This window comes from Plectropomus leopardus, chromosome 21 (genome assembly GCF_008729295.1).
Source record: "Plectropomus leopardus isolate mb chromosome 21, YSFRI_Pleo_2.0, whole genome shotgun sequence".
NCBI classification, from domain to species: domain Eukaryota; kingdom Metazoa; phylum Chordata; class Actinopteri; order Perciformes; family Serranidae; genus Plectropomus; species Plectropomus leopardus.
The window spans coordinates 2621009-2636810 of record NC_056483.1 but is presented as its reverse complement, the minus strand read 5'-3'; the positions used below and the strand labels follow the sequence as shown (position 1 = coordinate 2636810).

The window sequence follows — 15802 nt, the reverse complement described above, 5'->3', positions numbered from 1 at the left end:
GCATTAAATGGTATGAAAGCTTGAAACGGAATTCATTCCCTTTATTTTGTAGTCATACCCAACCAGCAAAACAAATGGAAATGCAGACATGGCATATTTTTCTACTGGTGTCGCAGAAGAAAAGAAATGTTGCTTTGCTTGCACTCATTAATCTGAAATAGACCGCAGCGTGTAAAGATGGATAATGTTTTTTGGTATGTCCTTCCCTGCACAAGATTAATATTTAACTGCATCTCATATGATTGCAACATAGCAAGGTTTGCATATGGAAAATGGAAATTTTCTTAGTGCTTTGAGATGTATGTTGTGTATGTTTGAAATAATAAATCAATAACATATAAAATGAGAGATAAGCAGACATACATCAAATTGTAAACAAGGCCCCATCTCCCTGACTTAGCCCAGGGAGCTTCTATGTCTTATCATTGTTTTGAGTAACCTCTAATTTGATGACTTAACGTTGTGTTCAAAATATGTTTAAACTTAAATTTTAAAGGCAGTCAAACAATGAATTGTGAAGATAATATCTCACACAAATACCATCTCGAGTGTTTTTTTTATGTTTTTTTTTTTTTTTCAGTATGAAGCTTAAAATTTAAACCTTTTATCAAGACTCATTAAGTATTTTAGAACTAAGAACAACCATTATTGAAGTTTTCTAAGGAAAATTATTTCCCTTTATTGCTGGATGTATGGCTTCTTTTGCTCAACAGTCAGGGGTTTCAGTTGATGTGTTGTGCCCTTTTTCATACATTTTAAATGATAGACAGGTCTGGAGTGTAGGCAGGCCAGTCGAGCACCCACATTCGATTAATACTTAGACTGTTAGACTCCCTTTTTAATTATTTTTATGTCTTTTACTGCATTTATTTTTATATTTTCTAAAAACTTCTAGACATTTGCTTTATTCTTGTTGACCTTATACAGATTTTGTTCAGGCCTTTTTGCTTGACTGTCTGTCTTGACTGTCCTGCCTTTGCTTTGTCTGTCAAAGCAAAGGCAGGACAGTCAAGACAACAACAAGATAGTTAAGTCATGTTGGTTTTTTAATGCATTGCCACCTGCAGAATCTGCCGCTCAGTATTCTCAGTCACATTTTGAAAAAAAACAACTACAAGATAGTTAAATATGTTTTCTGTAGGGCTGCAACCACCAATTACTTTCATTACCAGTCAAACTTTGGACTTATTTTCTAAAAAGTTGGGAATACATTTTCAGTCAGTCAGCTAATCTTCTAACTAATTGTTGCAGCTCCAATTATATCTTCTTCTCTTTATTTTTATTCACCAGATGCAAAGGAAATACTACCTCTATTAAGCTTCCCATAGTCAACCGTTTGAGAGAGTGTGGTGATATTGAAAGATGTGTGGTTAAGTTTCACATGCTTTTAAAATTTTGTCCACCATGGGCAATTAGAGGTGGGATGAAGCTGAGATGCCCAAAATGTGTTGTAAGCACAAAGAGAGTGCTCTGATGCTGATCTGACTGTATTGTTTATGCAAGACTTTATTATGCACAGCGGCGTAATGGTGAAATGGATTAGTACCAAGTAGCCTTGGATAATTATTTTCGTGGTACAGTGATGGATCTTATAAATGAGCCTGAATACTTCCTGTGGTTGATTTAGGTTCAGTACAGCCTAAGACTCACATGAGTATGTTTTGACATTTCAACGTAAAAGAAAACAATTAGGCATTCTCAAGGACAGCTGAATGTTATCGTGTTGTTGCCGAACATCTGCCGTCACAACAAGCAACCACCGGCGCAGTCAGGCAAAGTTCACCAGTAAATAGGCAAAATAGTTGATCCGTAACACTGGTACTCTGACGCTCCACTCCATCTTCAGCAGTTGTAACCCTCCTCACTTCCTCCTTCAGTGGTTATCTTACATTCTGTGCGCTGTCAGAACTGACTAAATTACCGCATCTTGTTAGTAATATGAATTATGTTTTCAATGGCCAGCGCTAATTAGTAGTTATCTGTCTGCTGCAATTAAAATTGCCAGTGATGCATTTAATACCACACTCTTAAAATAGATTGTATTCTTGCTGACATGATCAGTTTTTTGTACCAAAAAAAGGCACATAATTTCATTCATGAATGACATTTATGAATAATATTGCTTTCTTTTGTTAATTTGCACTTTAAGACAAAAATTGAAACCCACCTAGAAACCTAATGAAACAATTGGTATTGATCCAGAGATGGTAGAGCTAACAAGGCCTTGAAGGCACAAATAACAAAAGACCTCTTTATAGAGTTTGCCATTTTTCAGTTTAGCTGTTACAACATTTACTCTGCTTGTATGATCTTGCACTTTTATTATATAACATACTACAGCTTCATGAAAATAAAACAGTCCATAGTTATTTTATTGTGTGCCAGTGTGTGATTTGTGAAACCCCCCCCCCCCCCATAACCTTAGGAATATCATTTTTCAATATCATATAGGGGATGCAGAGCTGTACCAGATTTTAAAACTTGGTTTGTGTAAAAGCTGCAGTGCCTTTATCCTCTGTTGCTCTGCGTACAATGATGCAGCCAAAAACAGCAAGGCGTTTACTGATTGATGATTTGAATCATCAGCACTGAGGGGGCAGCCCTCAGGATAAGTAATATATTAACACAAATACATCAAAACAAGTGGAAGCAAAATTCAGTTTAACTTTAAGTGTACATTTCCAAATCTCAGGTTCTCTGGAGGCTGAGATAACAGATTTGTTCATGTTTTAAGCCACCTTCAAGAGAATCCAAGCAGCCAAATGGCTAACAATCCACTCTTGGCCGGGGATGTGGTTATGCATTGAAAAAAAAATGTAGGCAGAGTGCTTTATACCAAACATAAAAGGTTTATCTCATTTTCTCAATATATGTTAGTCGGATTAGAGGGGAGGAAGCAAAATTCACACAAAGGTAGCACTGCACACAGAGATTTTTGAGGGGAAGTGGCTCACCATGTCACCTGAAAAAGCATGAAGTTACATGCTCACACCCATATCTTTTTACTCATTCAGACACACACACACACACACACACACACACACACACACTTCTTTACTCTGATCAGAAGATAGGCTCTACATACATAGTAATTAGGATGCTGCATCTGCTTCTGTTGCCTCTCTTTGGAGGGCACTGTGTTAAATTGGGAATAAATTCCATACACAATTATTAGTGTTTAATATTGCACCAGAAACTACCAAACTTACAAACTTGTAAAAAATACATCACGCACAAAATGATTTGTATATATTACAGACAGTATGTTATGTTGAATTTCTGGTATGCCTCTACAGTGAACAAAGAATCCAAAAAGAGATTAACCTTGTTATCGTAAAAATGCATGCTTTTTGGGGGTTTCTTGGATTTGACTTGGATTACACTGCAGGAGTTTTTAAAGGCATGTTTTGATCTAGTTTTGCTTTAGTTCAATGCAGTCCCCCTTTACTTCAAATTATGAAGAATGTTCACCGTTTTTGGATTCTCTGTTCACTCGAGAGGCATGCAAGAAAAGCCAATTTTCTTCACAAATTCAAGGTAACTTGCAGAGAATAACCGAAATAGTCATTTTGAAGTTGAAGTGTTCCTTTAATGATGCTTTAAGGATAAGGCACAGCAGCGACCATGTGCTAATTAGCTGATAAATGAGAACCAAAGAATAAGGTTTTGTTTTATGTTGTTTTTATAAATTTGATTTCAAGTAAACATGCAAACCAACCATAACTACTGAGGAAATCGCATCCATAACTAGACTACATGATAGGAAAGAGCTGACATTATGTCCGTTACTGCTCAAAGAAAGGAAGGTATAGAGGGAACCAGTGACAAGTGACGAAATTATGCTTGTAAAGATGTTTATAATTTCTTCTTCATTGGTTCAGAAAGGCACTTCTACCATTGAGGGTTAAGTGGCAGTCGCTCAGCTTCTATAGCCTCAGCACCCTGCAGGTCACTGAATGGAAATCATGTTTACACTCTAGAGTGAATACATTACCACAATTAGGCATTGATGTATTGTAGTACAAGTATTCATTGCACGAAGACTCATGGTCCATTAGAGTTCATTTATGTGCCTTGAAAACAAAACTGTTGCCCTTACAGGCCTTTGCGATAGCACTCGATAACTCCTTGGAAGACGTGTTACTAGCACCCTGCACTCCTGGTCTCCAGGCATTATCTATTTAACACTTATCTTGTTATAGCTACAGTCATTTTGAAGCAAAAGCCTTTCCCTCAAGATTGTCACGACAAAGGTCCGAGGATCTCATCTCCAAATGCTTTTCATATGGCAAAGAATCAGTCAATTATTTTGAAGCAGTGCAGCAGCCCAGGATTAAGTGACTTAAGGGTGCAGCAGACAGCAGCCTCCCTCCACCCTCCCTCCTTTTTAGCCTCAGAGACTTCCACAAACAGCATGGCTTGTCAGGGCTGATTGCAGCGGCACTGGGGCAGATAAGTCAGTCTTACTATTATCCTATGTAAGCTAGGAGTGCCAAATTACAACTTTAGCCTTAAACCCCCACAGAGTTTACTTACGAAGGTCTTAAGCCACAGCAGAGAATACAAAATCCCACACTAAAAACAGAGATGGCCAAGGTTTGAGAGGGGACAAAAAGAAGTGTGTACAGTATATATCTCAGTCTGGATTCAGTTCAGGCTATCGGCTCTCACTGCTGTCTTTTTATTGCTGTCAGCATCTCCCCTGGCTCATAACCATGATGTTCTGACAGCTTTACAAGGGTTGTAATTTAGATTTATTTCTACCATGCTATTGATTCTCCCACCACTTCATAGCCACGTGTGTCTGGCTAGTGTAACACAGAAATCTCCGCACAGCTCTATTAGCATGTATAGATTTTCCTCCCATGCCTAAAACCATCTAGATCTAAAAACACTAACAAACAGGGACAGTTTAACAACAAGAGCATTAGTAGATTAAATTGGCGAGGCTTAGTTCCAGGTGTAAAATGAAAGTAGGTAACCTGCGGCAGTTGCCATCAGAGTTGGTGAATACATTTGTCCATTATTTCATTTCAGTTGACAGCGGTACCGTAAATATTGTAGATTATATACATGTACATATTGTGTTATTTTATTTATTTGATATTGCCCAGCTGAAACCACAGTAGTTTTATATAAGTATGCTTTTCTCTTCCTTTTCTCCTATGTTGTCTCCCTCACGTTCTATCACTCCCTCCATTTACTACCAATTCAATTTCTCCCAAGCTCCTTACTATGTGATTTATGACTTCTCCCACACCATAAAAAGCTGGAAAAATAAGGCTTTTTACCTTGCCAACGTACTGCGGGTCTGACCCCATGTACTCCTCCAGTACAAAGAACTGGTTCCACACCCAGCCCCTTTTGACCCGTTGAAATCCATTCGCCCCATTCTTCATCGGGCCCACCAAACTCCTGGCGCGCTCCCTCCCCGTCCTGCTCCGTCCCAGCGGCGGTAAGGGTGGACGTAAAGAAGAGACTGAGCCTTCGTCGACGAGAATCCAAAGGAACAGCAGCAGGCAGTTCCTTGTTAGCATTGGCGATCTGTGAGGTTCAGGTCCCCAAGTTAAAGTCCAGTGACGAGAGCTGAGCCACACTGAAACAACTAGTGAAGGTGGTGATGGGAAATGGGTGAGGTGGGGGGGGCTGTGCCAGTGCCCACGAAGCAGTTTTCTCGGGTCTGTCAGGATCCCACTCAGAGATTTATGGAGCTCATCACCTGAAGGAAAGTAAACAAACACATTGTTAAAAAGTTTGCCTTTGCTGAATCCCCATTACTTGTACTGTATCAATGATGCAGTGTTATTATTCTGATTAGACAGTCCAGTACTGTCAGCACACGTGGTCTTCATAAAGGATGTATGTGGATGTTAATGCTTGTTGTTCATAAATACCAGTGACTTAGTGGCTTTTTCTGGCTAATAGTCTTTGCCTTTGTTTTTAACTGACAAGTGATGCTAGAAGCTTGGGGTGCGCAATTAATTAATTAATTATACCTGATTTGTTGCAGCTCTTTCCATGTAGGATGTAAAGAAATGACTAAGCTTTGATTTGTTTGATTAAAATAAGATTTTACTTAACTCTATTATTATTTTATTTATCTTTATTTTGACATGAATTAAACTTTATTATAAGAGAGTATTAGTTACCTTTATTATAACAGTACTTTATTTAACTTAACAAGAACAGTACATTGTTTACCTTTATCTTAAGAGGACTTAATTACTTATTATAACACTAATTAACTTTATTATAACAGTACTTCTTTACCACTTACACGTATGATTACATAATAATAGTTATTTTGACACTGTTATTAAAATACTTTATATTACTGTATTATACTTTATTTAACTTCATTGTATCAGTACCTTATTTAACTTTATCATAGCAGTACTTTATTTAACATCTTAACAGCATTTAATTTAGCTTTATAATAGCAGTACGTTATTTAACTTTATTTTATCAGCACTTTATTTAACTTTATTGTAACAGTACTTTATTTTACTTTATTTTAACTGTATTTTATTTGACTTTATTAGAACAGCACTTAAACATTATTTTAAAAGTATTTTTAAAACTTTATTAGAGCAGAACTTTATTTAACTGTATTATAACTTTATTTGAATTACTTGTAACAGCAATTTTTTTGTACTTTCATATTTTAGTAGACTACAGTAGTTTGAGCAGATTTCAAACCATTAAGATTTATATCATGTCTAACGATGTAGTCTAAAAATGCTGCAATATATTTTCTAGGTCATAGCCCAGCCTGTACTGGCATTTGCGAACATGAAAATAAATAAGTGTAATAATTATTTGCCTGTTGATAGAGTACCACTACACTCAACAGATCTTTGATGTATGCTCTAATTAGCTACATTACTTGTCTCTGTAGTGAAAACTGTGACTTTATTTTTGCTGTCAATTATGGGCCACCACACACTGTGCCACAGACCTGTCAGTGGTACTTCAGTTCCTTGATTGCCCATGGAGGTTGAAAGTCATGTATTATTTAATGACATCTTAATGAGAGGGTGCTGAGGAGCTTTAATGTCATTGCTTCGCACACCTCGTAATAGTATTTTTAATCCAATCTGTCTGAAAGTCACAGAAAATTTGAGGTAAACCATGTAAAAAAAAAAAAGGGTTTACACAAAAATGCAGTTGCTTCATCAGTTATGCAACCATGAATTGGTAGATCATACATCAAACAATGATACAATGACATGTGTACTGTATGAGATGTCAGTGCAAAGCAGCATGCTCACAATGGTTTCTTAAACATACTTTGCTTTCTCCCAGGCATCACTCCAGTGAGGAGCACAACAGATTTGACAGCCAACGGCCACAGGAGATTGTTCTGCCTGCCGCATTATGTCACTTGACTGACACGCGTTCTATGAGAGCGGCAACTCATACGGAAGATTACTTATATATAATCCAGCTCACAGACAAGCAATTGAATATTTGATTAGTTTTCTACCAGTAGTCTTTGTTTATGTCTTCACATAGTTCAGCGGAAGTACCAATGAGCTATGAGATGGATGTTTCATGTCACAGCATTGTCCTGTCATACCATTAAGTCTGATTTTGTATGCATGAGTAAAGCAAGTGTAGGCAGAAGCAAGTGTGAATTTGCAGTAGCTGCTTCCTCCTATGGCAAACGATTTGTCTGCCAAAGGGTCGGAAAATTTTTGCGGAGGAACCAATTTGACCCACAGACTAACCCACAGAGGGACCGACTGACCAACCAATCAACCCACAGAGCGACTGACTGATAGACCAGCTAACTTACAGAGTGGGCTATAGAGCGGCTGGTCACAGATGAAGAAAGAATATATTCAAACGATTCTGAACAGCTCAATGTCTTGTTTTTGTAGTAAATTTCCAATTTAATTTCCAACCAACCTATAGAGTGGCTCGTCACAGCTGAAAAAAGAATATGATCTTACAGTTCTGAACAAATCAATCTCTTGTTTTTGCAGTAAATTTCCAATTTAAAACAATATCTATACATCAAGTTTATCTATCAATATAAAAACAGAACATTTGTGGTTGATTTGTACTTTACACTAGTAACCTCATATGCTGTATTCATTGTTGAAATTAAAATGAAAGGCAGGTACTACATTATATGTCATGTCAAACCACAAACTAGAAAAATAAGATGAAACAGGATCAAAAAAGACAATCTAGGTCAATGACTACATCTTGTAACCTCAAAGTTATTTACTTGTATTTATTGATGTCAGAGGAATTATGTTTTGACGGGCAGCACATCTTCATCATCAAGAAGACTAAAATGTGATTTCTTAATTAACAATCATCCATTATGCAGCCTAATGCATGGAAGAAAAAGAAATATTACAGAACCAACCTAATTTGTTAAGCCTCATTCATTATTGAGCAAACAGAGATTGCTCTGTTGTTGTTCACACCTTGTTTGCAAGCCCGACTACCATATCAACACTCAGGCATTCAGCTCTGGCCTTGTTACGAGACACTTAATTGCGCTGAAAACAAGAGAAGGGAACCACAAATGGTTGGAGTGAAGAATGGAGCTAATGGTTTCCACACCTGGTTTATTGTTCCTTTCTTCCCTCCTAATGCACTTATAAGCTGTACAGTAATGGAAGACAGCGTGTCTCTAATTTCATAACCGGGGCCCTCATTGACATCATTGTCTTTGATTAATTATACAGACTTGGAACATCGGCTTCTGAGGGAGATTGCTTCAACAAGGTTATGCCGTGCACCCAGATCCATTTATTCTCTCTGTCACCACAGTATCTTAAAAGTCAAAACTGATCTGCAAAGTTCTCCGTGCAAAATTGGCAGGAACTATCTTGACACGGGTCAGACATGCCTCTCTCGCAGGTCACTCCTCATTTAGCATTGACATAATGGAAAATGACTGTTCCCATAATTCCTGCAAAATCACGCCTCTGTCACTGTACGGCCCTGGGAGGGCTCGATGCATATTTTATGAGATAAGTTCATTAGCATGTGTCGGGCTTCGGTTGCGAGCCTTGACCCGCGTGTCTACTTCAGATAACGCAACGCAGTGGGCTGACAGCATTCTCACACATCACCTTCAATAATCAAAGAACATATGGCTAGCCGATCTGCTGGTGCAGATTACCACCCACAAGAGACTCCCACAGAAAGTTATTAGTCGTCAAGGCTGCCATAAACATGACAAACAAATAAGTAAGCATTGACTCTTGGAATGGAGGGGAGAAATGAGTCATCTGGATCGAGTTCTTGTTTTGCATACACTTTAATTTCCTCATAGATATGTGGGCAGAGGTATTATTTTTCCCCTTCTTTAACAACTGCAGTGTTGTGCATTGTGGACAGACATGTCATTCAGAGACCCCAAGGAAGTCATAGTTGTTTTAATAAGGTTATGGAGCTGCCAACTAACGATTCAGACAGCAATTAAAGAATCATCACAAAGCTTTCTTTCTTTTTTTTCTTTTTTTTGAAAAAAAAGAAGCTTTTGAATTGTTAAAAGGTGTGATTCACATTTAAAGTAGAAGCTTATAAATAGATTTCTGAATCTAGGACTATACTTGATGTGTAAATGGGGAGGAGGCTCTACATGTATTGAGTCATCACTCTTTTGTGTCAGTTTTTAGTGCTATATTCCACGCTATACAAATATGTAAAAATCTTCTAATGATCATGAAACCAAAGCACGTACATTTCCCTGTAGGGGCAGCAGAAGTGCAACTGAGGGAGAACAATAGAGTAATATAAGAAGAATAATTCAATATCAGATAGGATCATTGAGCGTAAATGCCGACACAGGCTCATACATTTTACATTTCGTAATTGAGAGAAGGTGAAGTTTAATTTATGGATTTGAGGTGATAGACTATAACATGGGATGTGTTGAGGTGTCCTGGATGTGGATACTTGCAGGAAAAGTGTTGTGATGAGCACGTATTGCTGTTCGAGAGCTGCCGTTTTGTAATTGACCTAGTGGTGCAATTTTAAACCTTTCAAATTTAATTATGTCACATTGATATTATGTAAAAAAGCCATGTAAAATTTCTGTTTCCACAAAATGGGTGATCCATTAGTCCCACAGTTCAACATATTAATAACCAGCCCCCCAGGAAGTGAGCTGGACTTTGACATAGTGACCAAACCATATAACTACAACATCCGGGTCTGACGAATGATGCCATTCGAATGATGCAAGGTGTAGTCTGTGCTCAGTTTGAGATCTTCAGATCTGCGAGGTAAAAACACATGGTAACAACCTCAAGTGTCTTCACATCATTTTCAGGAGTCACATTTTTCTAGTTTCATTCATATCAAAGCAATGATTTTAAGTCATCAGCTTAACTGTTTTGAACCAGGACCTTCAGTATTTATATAAAGTAGCGCATTTCCGTATTTCTGAGCTTTGTCGGCTCTGATCAGGCCAATTACCTTGAGTCCAAAATTACTTTTTCCCATAGACTTGCATTGTGGAAGAGATGTCTGTAAATCATTAGATACATTTTTTGGGTGGCAAAATGACTTCTTTCACTATTGGGATTTGATCCATTTCATCCACTAACATTTAAAAAGTATAAGAAAGCCTCCTGATGAAATCATTTTATTTACATTCCAGTTAAAGAAACACTAAATCTAAAGAAGCCAGCTTGGTCGGCAAAGTCTTTGGGCCGTATGATGCTGGAGATCTAGATCATTTTATACAAGGGAAGTCGAACCTTTTGGCGTTGAAGAGCCAACTTTCATAGGAATGAAATGGCCCTGCCTCCCACCCTGTCTCCAGTTCTCTTTATACATCCACGGTAATAACTATAAAAGCAACTGAAACTGAGAATAGTTTACTTCAAAACAGTGATCACCCAATAGAAAGGTGTTTCATACCCAGTAGTAAGTGTTACTCAAGTATCATAAGAATTCGATCAATACTGATAAATGCATTATAATCAAGTCATCAATTAATTTGGCGGTCTCTATTGAAATTAAATTTCTAGTCTAGAAGTTTTGCTGTATGGTAAATTATGACATTTTCATGTTGTCTATGGTAAATTTTTAATGCGTTTACATTCACATGTCTGGTTGTGGCTGTCATAAACATTACATGTGTTATAGCCTAACAGTTTTTACCAACTGAAAGGAAAAAAGACAGATTAGCAAATCACTTAAAGTCTATGAATGTGTATTTCTCTTTACATAAATCAAAGCACCCTTAGCATGTAAGTACAGATCATATTTTCCTCAACATCTGATTTGTAACAGCAGTGAAGGCGCCCATCATAACAGATGTGTTGAGGTTCAGCACTGTCACCACAATGATCAAAACAGTGACCTCAATTGAACTACAGCTTTGAGTGATGAGGAAATATGTGAGCGAGGGACGCGGCGATGAAGGAAGAAAAAAGTGTTAGTCAGTCAGGGAAATCACTGCAAAGACATTGTTTTTGCACGACTAAGGCCAAAGAAAGACTGTAATATCATTGAAACCCTTCAGGGGAAGAGTGGGAGGAGAGAAGTGTAGGTGGAAGCAGTGTAATGAAAATGGGAGTAACAACACAGCTGGCCAGTCAAGCTAAATTATCAAAGACACCTCATGCGTAGGTTATAGCACAACCAAAGTAATGAATAGCAAATAAAATGGCTCTCTTAGTTACTCGGATACATTTACTCATTTACGAAGCAGTTTGGCTTCATTCTGTTGGCCTGGCAAAAACGGGGTAATTTATCCACGTTTAGGTGTGAAACAATGACACATGCTGTTAGATGTAAAGCACCACAGTGGATATGCTGCTGTGTGGGGAAAAGAAAGATACCGCACTACATTTTTTTCTTTGTTTTCTTTATGATATTCATTGGAGGGCTGCTTGCATGCAAAGCTGGTGCACAAAGCTGTAAGGAGCACAAAACTTGCTTCCCTGAACAATGGAAACGTTAATATGATTTGATGAGTCGTCTTTCCCACTTTTTCTTGCATCCCACGCACATTGTGTTTGGGGAGAGCCAAAGGATGCCTTCCACTCACATCATGTCTGGGCAGTCGTTACACTTGGTGGTGGATATGAAATGCCATAAGCACTCATACTAGGAAGAATATGTGTTTTTACTTAGCCAAAGTCACCACTCACTGTTATATATATGGGTATGTGTTTCTCTTATTTTTTTACCCCCCCGTGTGCATCTTAGTTTATACACCGCAGGGCTTTTGACCACCAACAAAGCACTTTAAATTAGCCACCTCACTGAAAAACTGATTCAGCCATAAATAACCCTGGCGATTCTAAAGAGATGATACCGCTATTGAATGCCAGGCTAAGCGTTTTGAACCCGAGATTTGTCCTGTTGAAGAACACCTCTATCTTTCATTGAGTTCATTAGAACACTAAGACAGTAAGCCAAAACACATTCTTTTAATAGTGACAAATGGCAACTACTCCTGTTGCCAAGGCTATTTCTGTGATAAATGTGCTTTGATGCTTACTTTACCAAAGTGCAATGTCTGCAGAAGCAAGACTGGAAAGAGACTTTGCAGAGGGTTTTGGTCATGTTGGGGAAGCTGCTTTGGAACTGTACTTTCACACATTTAACCCTTTGAACTCTGCAATAGAAATGGTCCACCAGTACCTAGAGGTCATGGTACTTTTGCTTGTTCTGATGTTATTTCTCGGAGTATCTTTAAATGCTCTGAGCTAATGTTACTTAATGTTACTGATTGCTCACATCTCACTAATTTGTTTTGCTTAGATGATTATCAAGTAAGTATTTCCATTTTTGGCCTCCGTCCTGTGTATTTTCTTCCTCATTCTGTCTGAACCCTTAGCCAGTTCATGACAGGCAATGTAGCCCAGTGATGTGATCACAAGCGCACCGCTTTTGCATGGCACGTAAGCTAAGGTAACTGAAGGTCGTGACTAGATGACGGAGAAGGCAGACATCTTAGCTTTGTGCTGATAAACGGATGAATGTTTTAGATGTCATGGTTTTTATTTTAGATCTTTTATTTTAAACAGCATCATGTAAACATCGTCCACGTTAAGACAGTTTTTAAAAGGTTACTATTAGAAAATGTTGGACTACAGCAAAAAAAAACTGTTATGTTAAAGTTACTTGAAGTAATTCATTTGCAAAATATACCTCAGATTTTTTAAAATAGATACACAAACATCTAATTACCACTTATTGGTACTTTTATGTATGAATTCAGATTTCCTGAACTGATCCTAAGATTAGGTATCAGGATAGACATTAGCATAATTTAAAAAGAATCAGAATCGGCTAAAATAAAACTGATCACATCTCTTTTCCATTTACCATGCTAAACAGTGTTTCTTCCATTTTTTATGTATTGCTGCCTTCCTTTACAGCAAGCAGGCTCTACAGTATGGGATTTTAATTCCATGCCAGTGAAAATTGGAGTGTGTGAATGTGCATTTTATGCACACCACTGTGAGTGACTCAGTTTCCTGACACCCGAATTGGCAAACGCCGCACTGATCCACTTAGCTCCTGCTCCAACTCTATCTTTTTCATTAGCGAAGAGCGTTGTACAAAGCATTCAGGTGGCAGCTTCTCATTGTTTCGCCATCACTTTCGCCTTTTAAATTCGATGGCAGCACATATCGGCTGTTGTTAATTAATGTTTATTTCTTTGGTAACTTGATGGCAGGCCAAAATTGAATTTGTTTGTTGTTTGGTTACAGGGCTCTCTGCAAGGTGTAGTCTGTGCTCAGTTTGAGATCTTCAGATCTGCGAGGTAAAAACACATGGTAACAACCTCAAGTGTCTTCACATCATTTTCAGGAGTCACATTTTTCTAGTTTCATTCATATCAAAGCAATGATTTTAAGTCATCAGCTTAACTGTTTTGAACCAGGACCTTCAGTATTTATATAAAGTGGCGCATTTCCGTATTTCTGAGCTTTGTCGGCTCTGATCAGGCCAATTACCTTGAGGAATGTGCACAGTGTCTATAATGGAAATATTGTGACAAGTGACTGTCAGAAAGCTTGGCAAGTCAGGCAATAAAGCAAACAGGACAAGGTTAGGTTTGTCACAGCCAGCAGTACAACACATGTCAACTTGTCTCTTTCTGTTTTTTTTTTCATGAAATGTCTGTCACTCCATCACGCCTATATTTTCACTTCCACACCTTCCTGCCAGAAACAATAGTGTCAACCTAAACCCAAAGCAATTTAGTGCTCATTCTGCAGTGAGCTTATATATTTGTAGAAGAGAGGTGATGACTGGGTATGCAACATACTCAATTTTATTGTCAGAAATACATTAAAACTGCGAGTTTACTCTGGCCTGATCATTTTTTACACAGTCATACAAGAGCTTATAGTATTTTTTGTTATAAACCCACAAGAATCAAAACAACAAATCTTTCTTTTTCCCCATAAATTCTCCATGACCTGATAATCCAGTGCTCAGCTATGTTTTATCATGTCTTTGATATCTGAAGTTTTGACAGATACAAATATTCAGAGTCAGGAGACATGCCTGATCTTATTCTGGAGCAGTGAAAGACAGACAGCTACAGAGATGAAATGAAGCAGCCCTGTTGCCCCAAGGCAGCTATGGAGCACCATTGGTGCACAGGCAACTGCTGTCATCCAGGCAGACAGTTTTCAAGCATGTAGGGCTACGACTAATTCCTGACCTTGTGACTTCTGCTGCTTAAACACAGTTTGGCGAGGGATTGTCAGTTCCTTCCTATGTCACTGGATGCACTTTTGTCTCATCTTTGTGTGTGTTTTTCTCTCTCATGTCAAATACGATCCATACAGAGCAAGCTGATATTTATTCAGTGTCTGTTACTCCTTGTTTTGACCAGATGCTGCTTAGTGAAAGCACATCAGAGGCAGAACTGCAGCAGTGTCAGTCCTTCGTGTCTACATTGGATACATTTAGTCACAGTATTGCTATGTGGTCATGCAGTCTAGCAGTGCTCACAGCCAAATACGACCGAAAAACAAGGCTGAAATGTTTCGGGTGTAAACAGTCTGTTAGAGAGACCTTGCCAAAGCAGCTGATGGACAAATTTGTTGTTTATAGAGTCCAACTTGTGACCTTAAAAGTTTTATTGAGTTACAAATCAATTGGCAACTCATAGGTGACTTTATAGAGATTTGTGAAGCCAGCTTGACTAAATGTTTGTGGTTCTTTCTTTAAAATTATATCTCCTGCAGGGGAGAAATGGCCTTTTTCTTGGATGTTGTTGCAACCCTGGATTACCCCTTCACACAACCTCTTCTACCGCAATTCAGGAAAAACTGACTAGATTATAAACCAAGAAGAAATTGTTTCATCAGTTCAATTTTGTCCAGTTAGGAACCCTTCATATCACTGAGCACATACACTCCCCGAAATGGCGTATCACCTTGAATATAATCCAGTGATGATGAAAAATAAATTAGCCGTGTGTCCTACTGAACGAAGGTTGCCTCTCCGTTAGAAAATGAACTTTTCCCCCCTGAAGATATGGAAGGCTTAGCTGTAGAGACAAAACTGGCCTGAGGCAATAAAGAAGCACCACACTGACTCAGCTCTCCCCAGCGTGAACACGTCTGGATCCCCTGCCAACAAAGTCTATGATGCAACCGATATGGCTCCAATGAAAGGTTATGATTAAAAAGGAAATATATAGAAAACTTCAGATAGGCGCCCAGGATCTGAATTATGGATTTTTTCTTCCCTAACTGTTGGATACTGTGGATAATCTGTGACATATTGCTCACACACACACACACACACACACACACACACACACACACACACACAAGAAAAAGAAACAAAA

General features: G+C 38.2%; 1 protein-coding gene across 1 annotated transcript in view; it reads right to left on the bottom strand.

The window, feature by feature from the left end:
• Nucleotides 1–5537, bottom strand: part of LOC121960545 (cadherin-12-like) — a 72545-nt gene extending 67008 nt beyond the window's left edge. The window contains exon 1 of the mRNA XM_042510309.1: nucleotides 5292–5537. Within this exon, the coding sequence (XP_042366243.1) occupies nucleotides 5292–5537 (246 nt within the window). The remainder of the gene's footprint in view (nucleotides 1–5291) is intronic.
• Between the last annotated feature and the right edge of the window lie 10265 nt (nucleotides 5538–15802).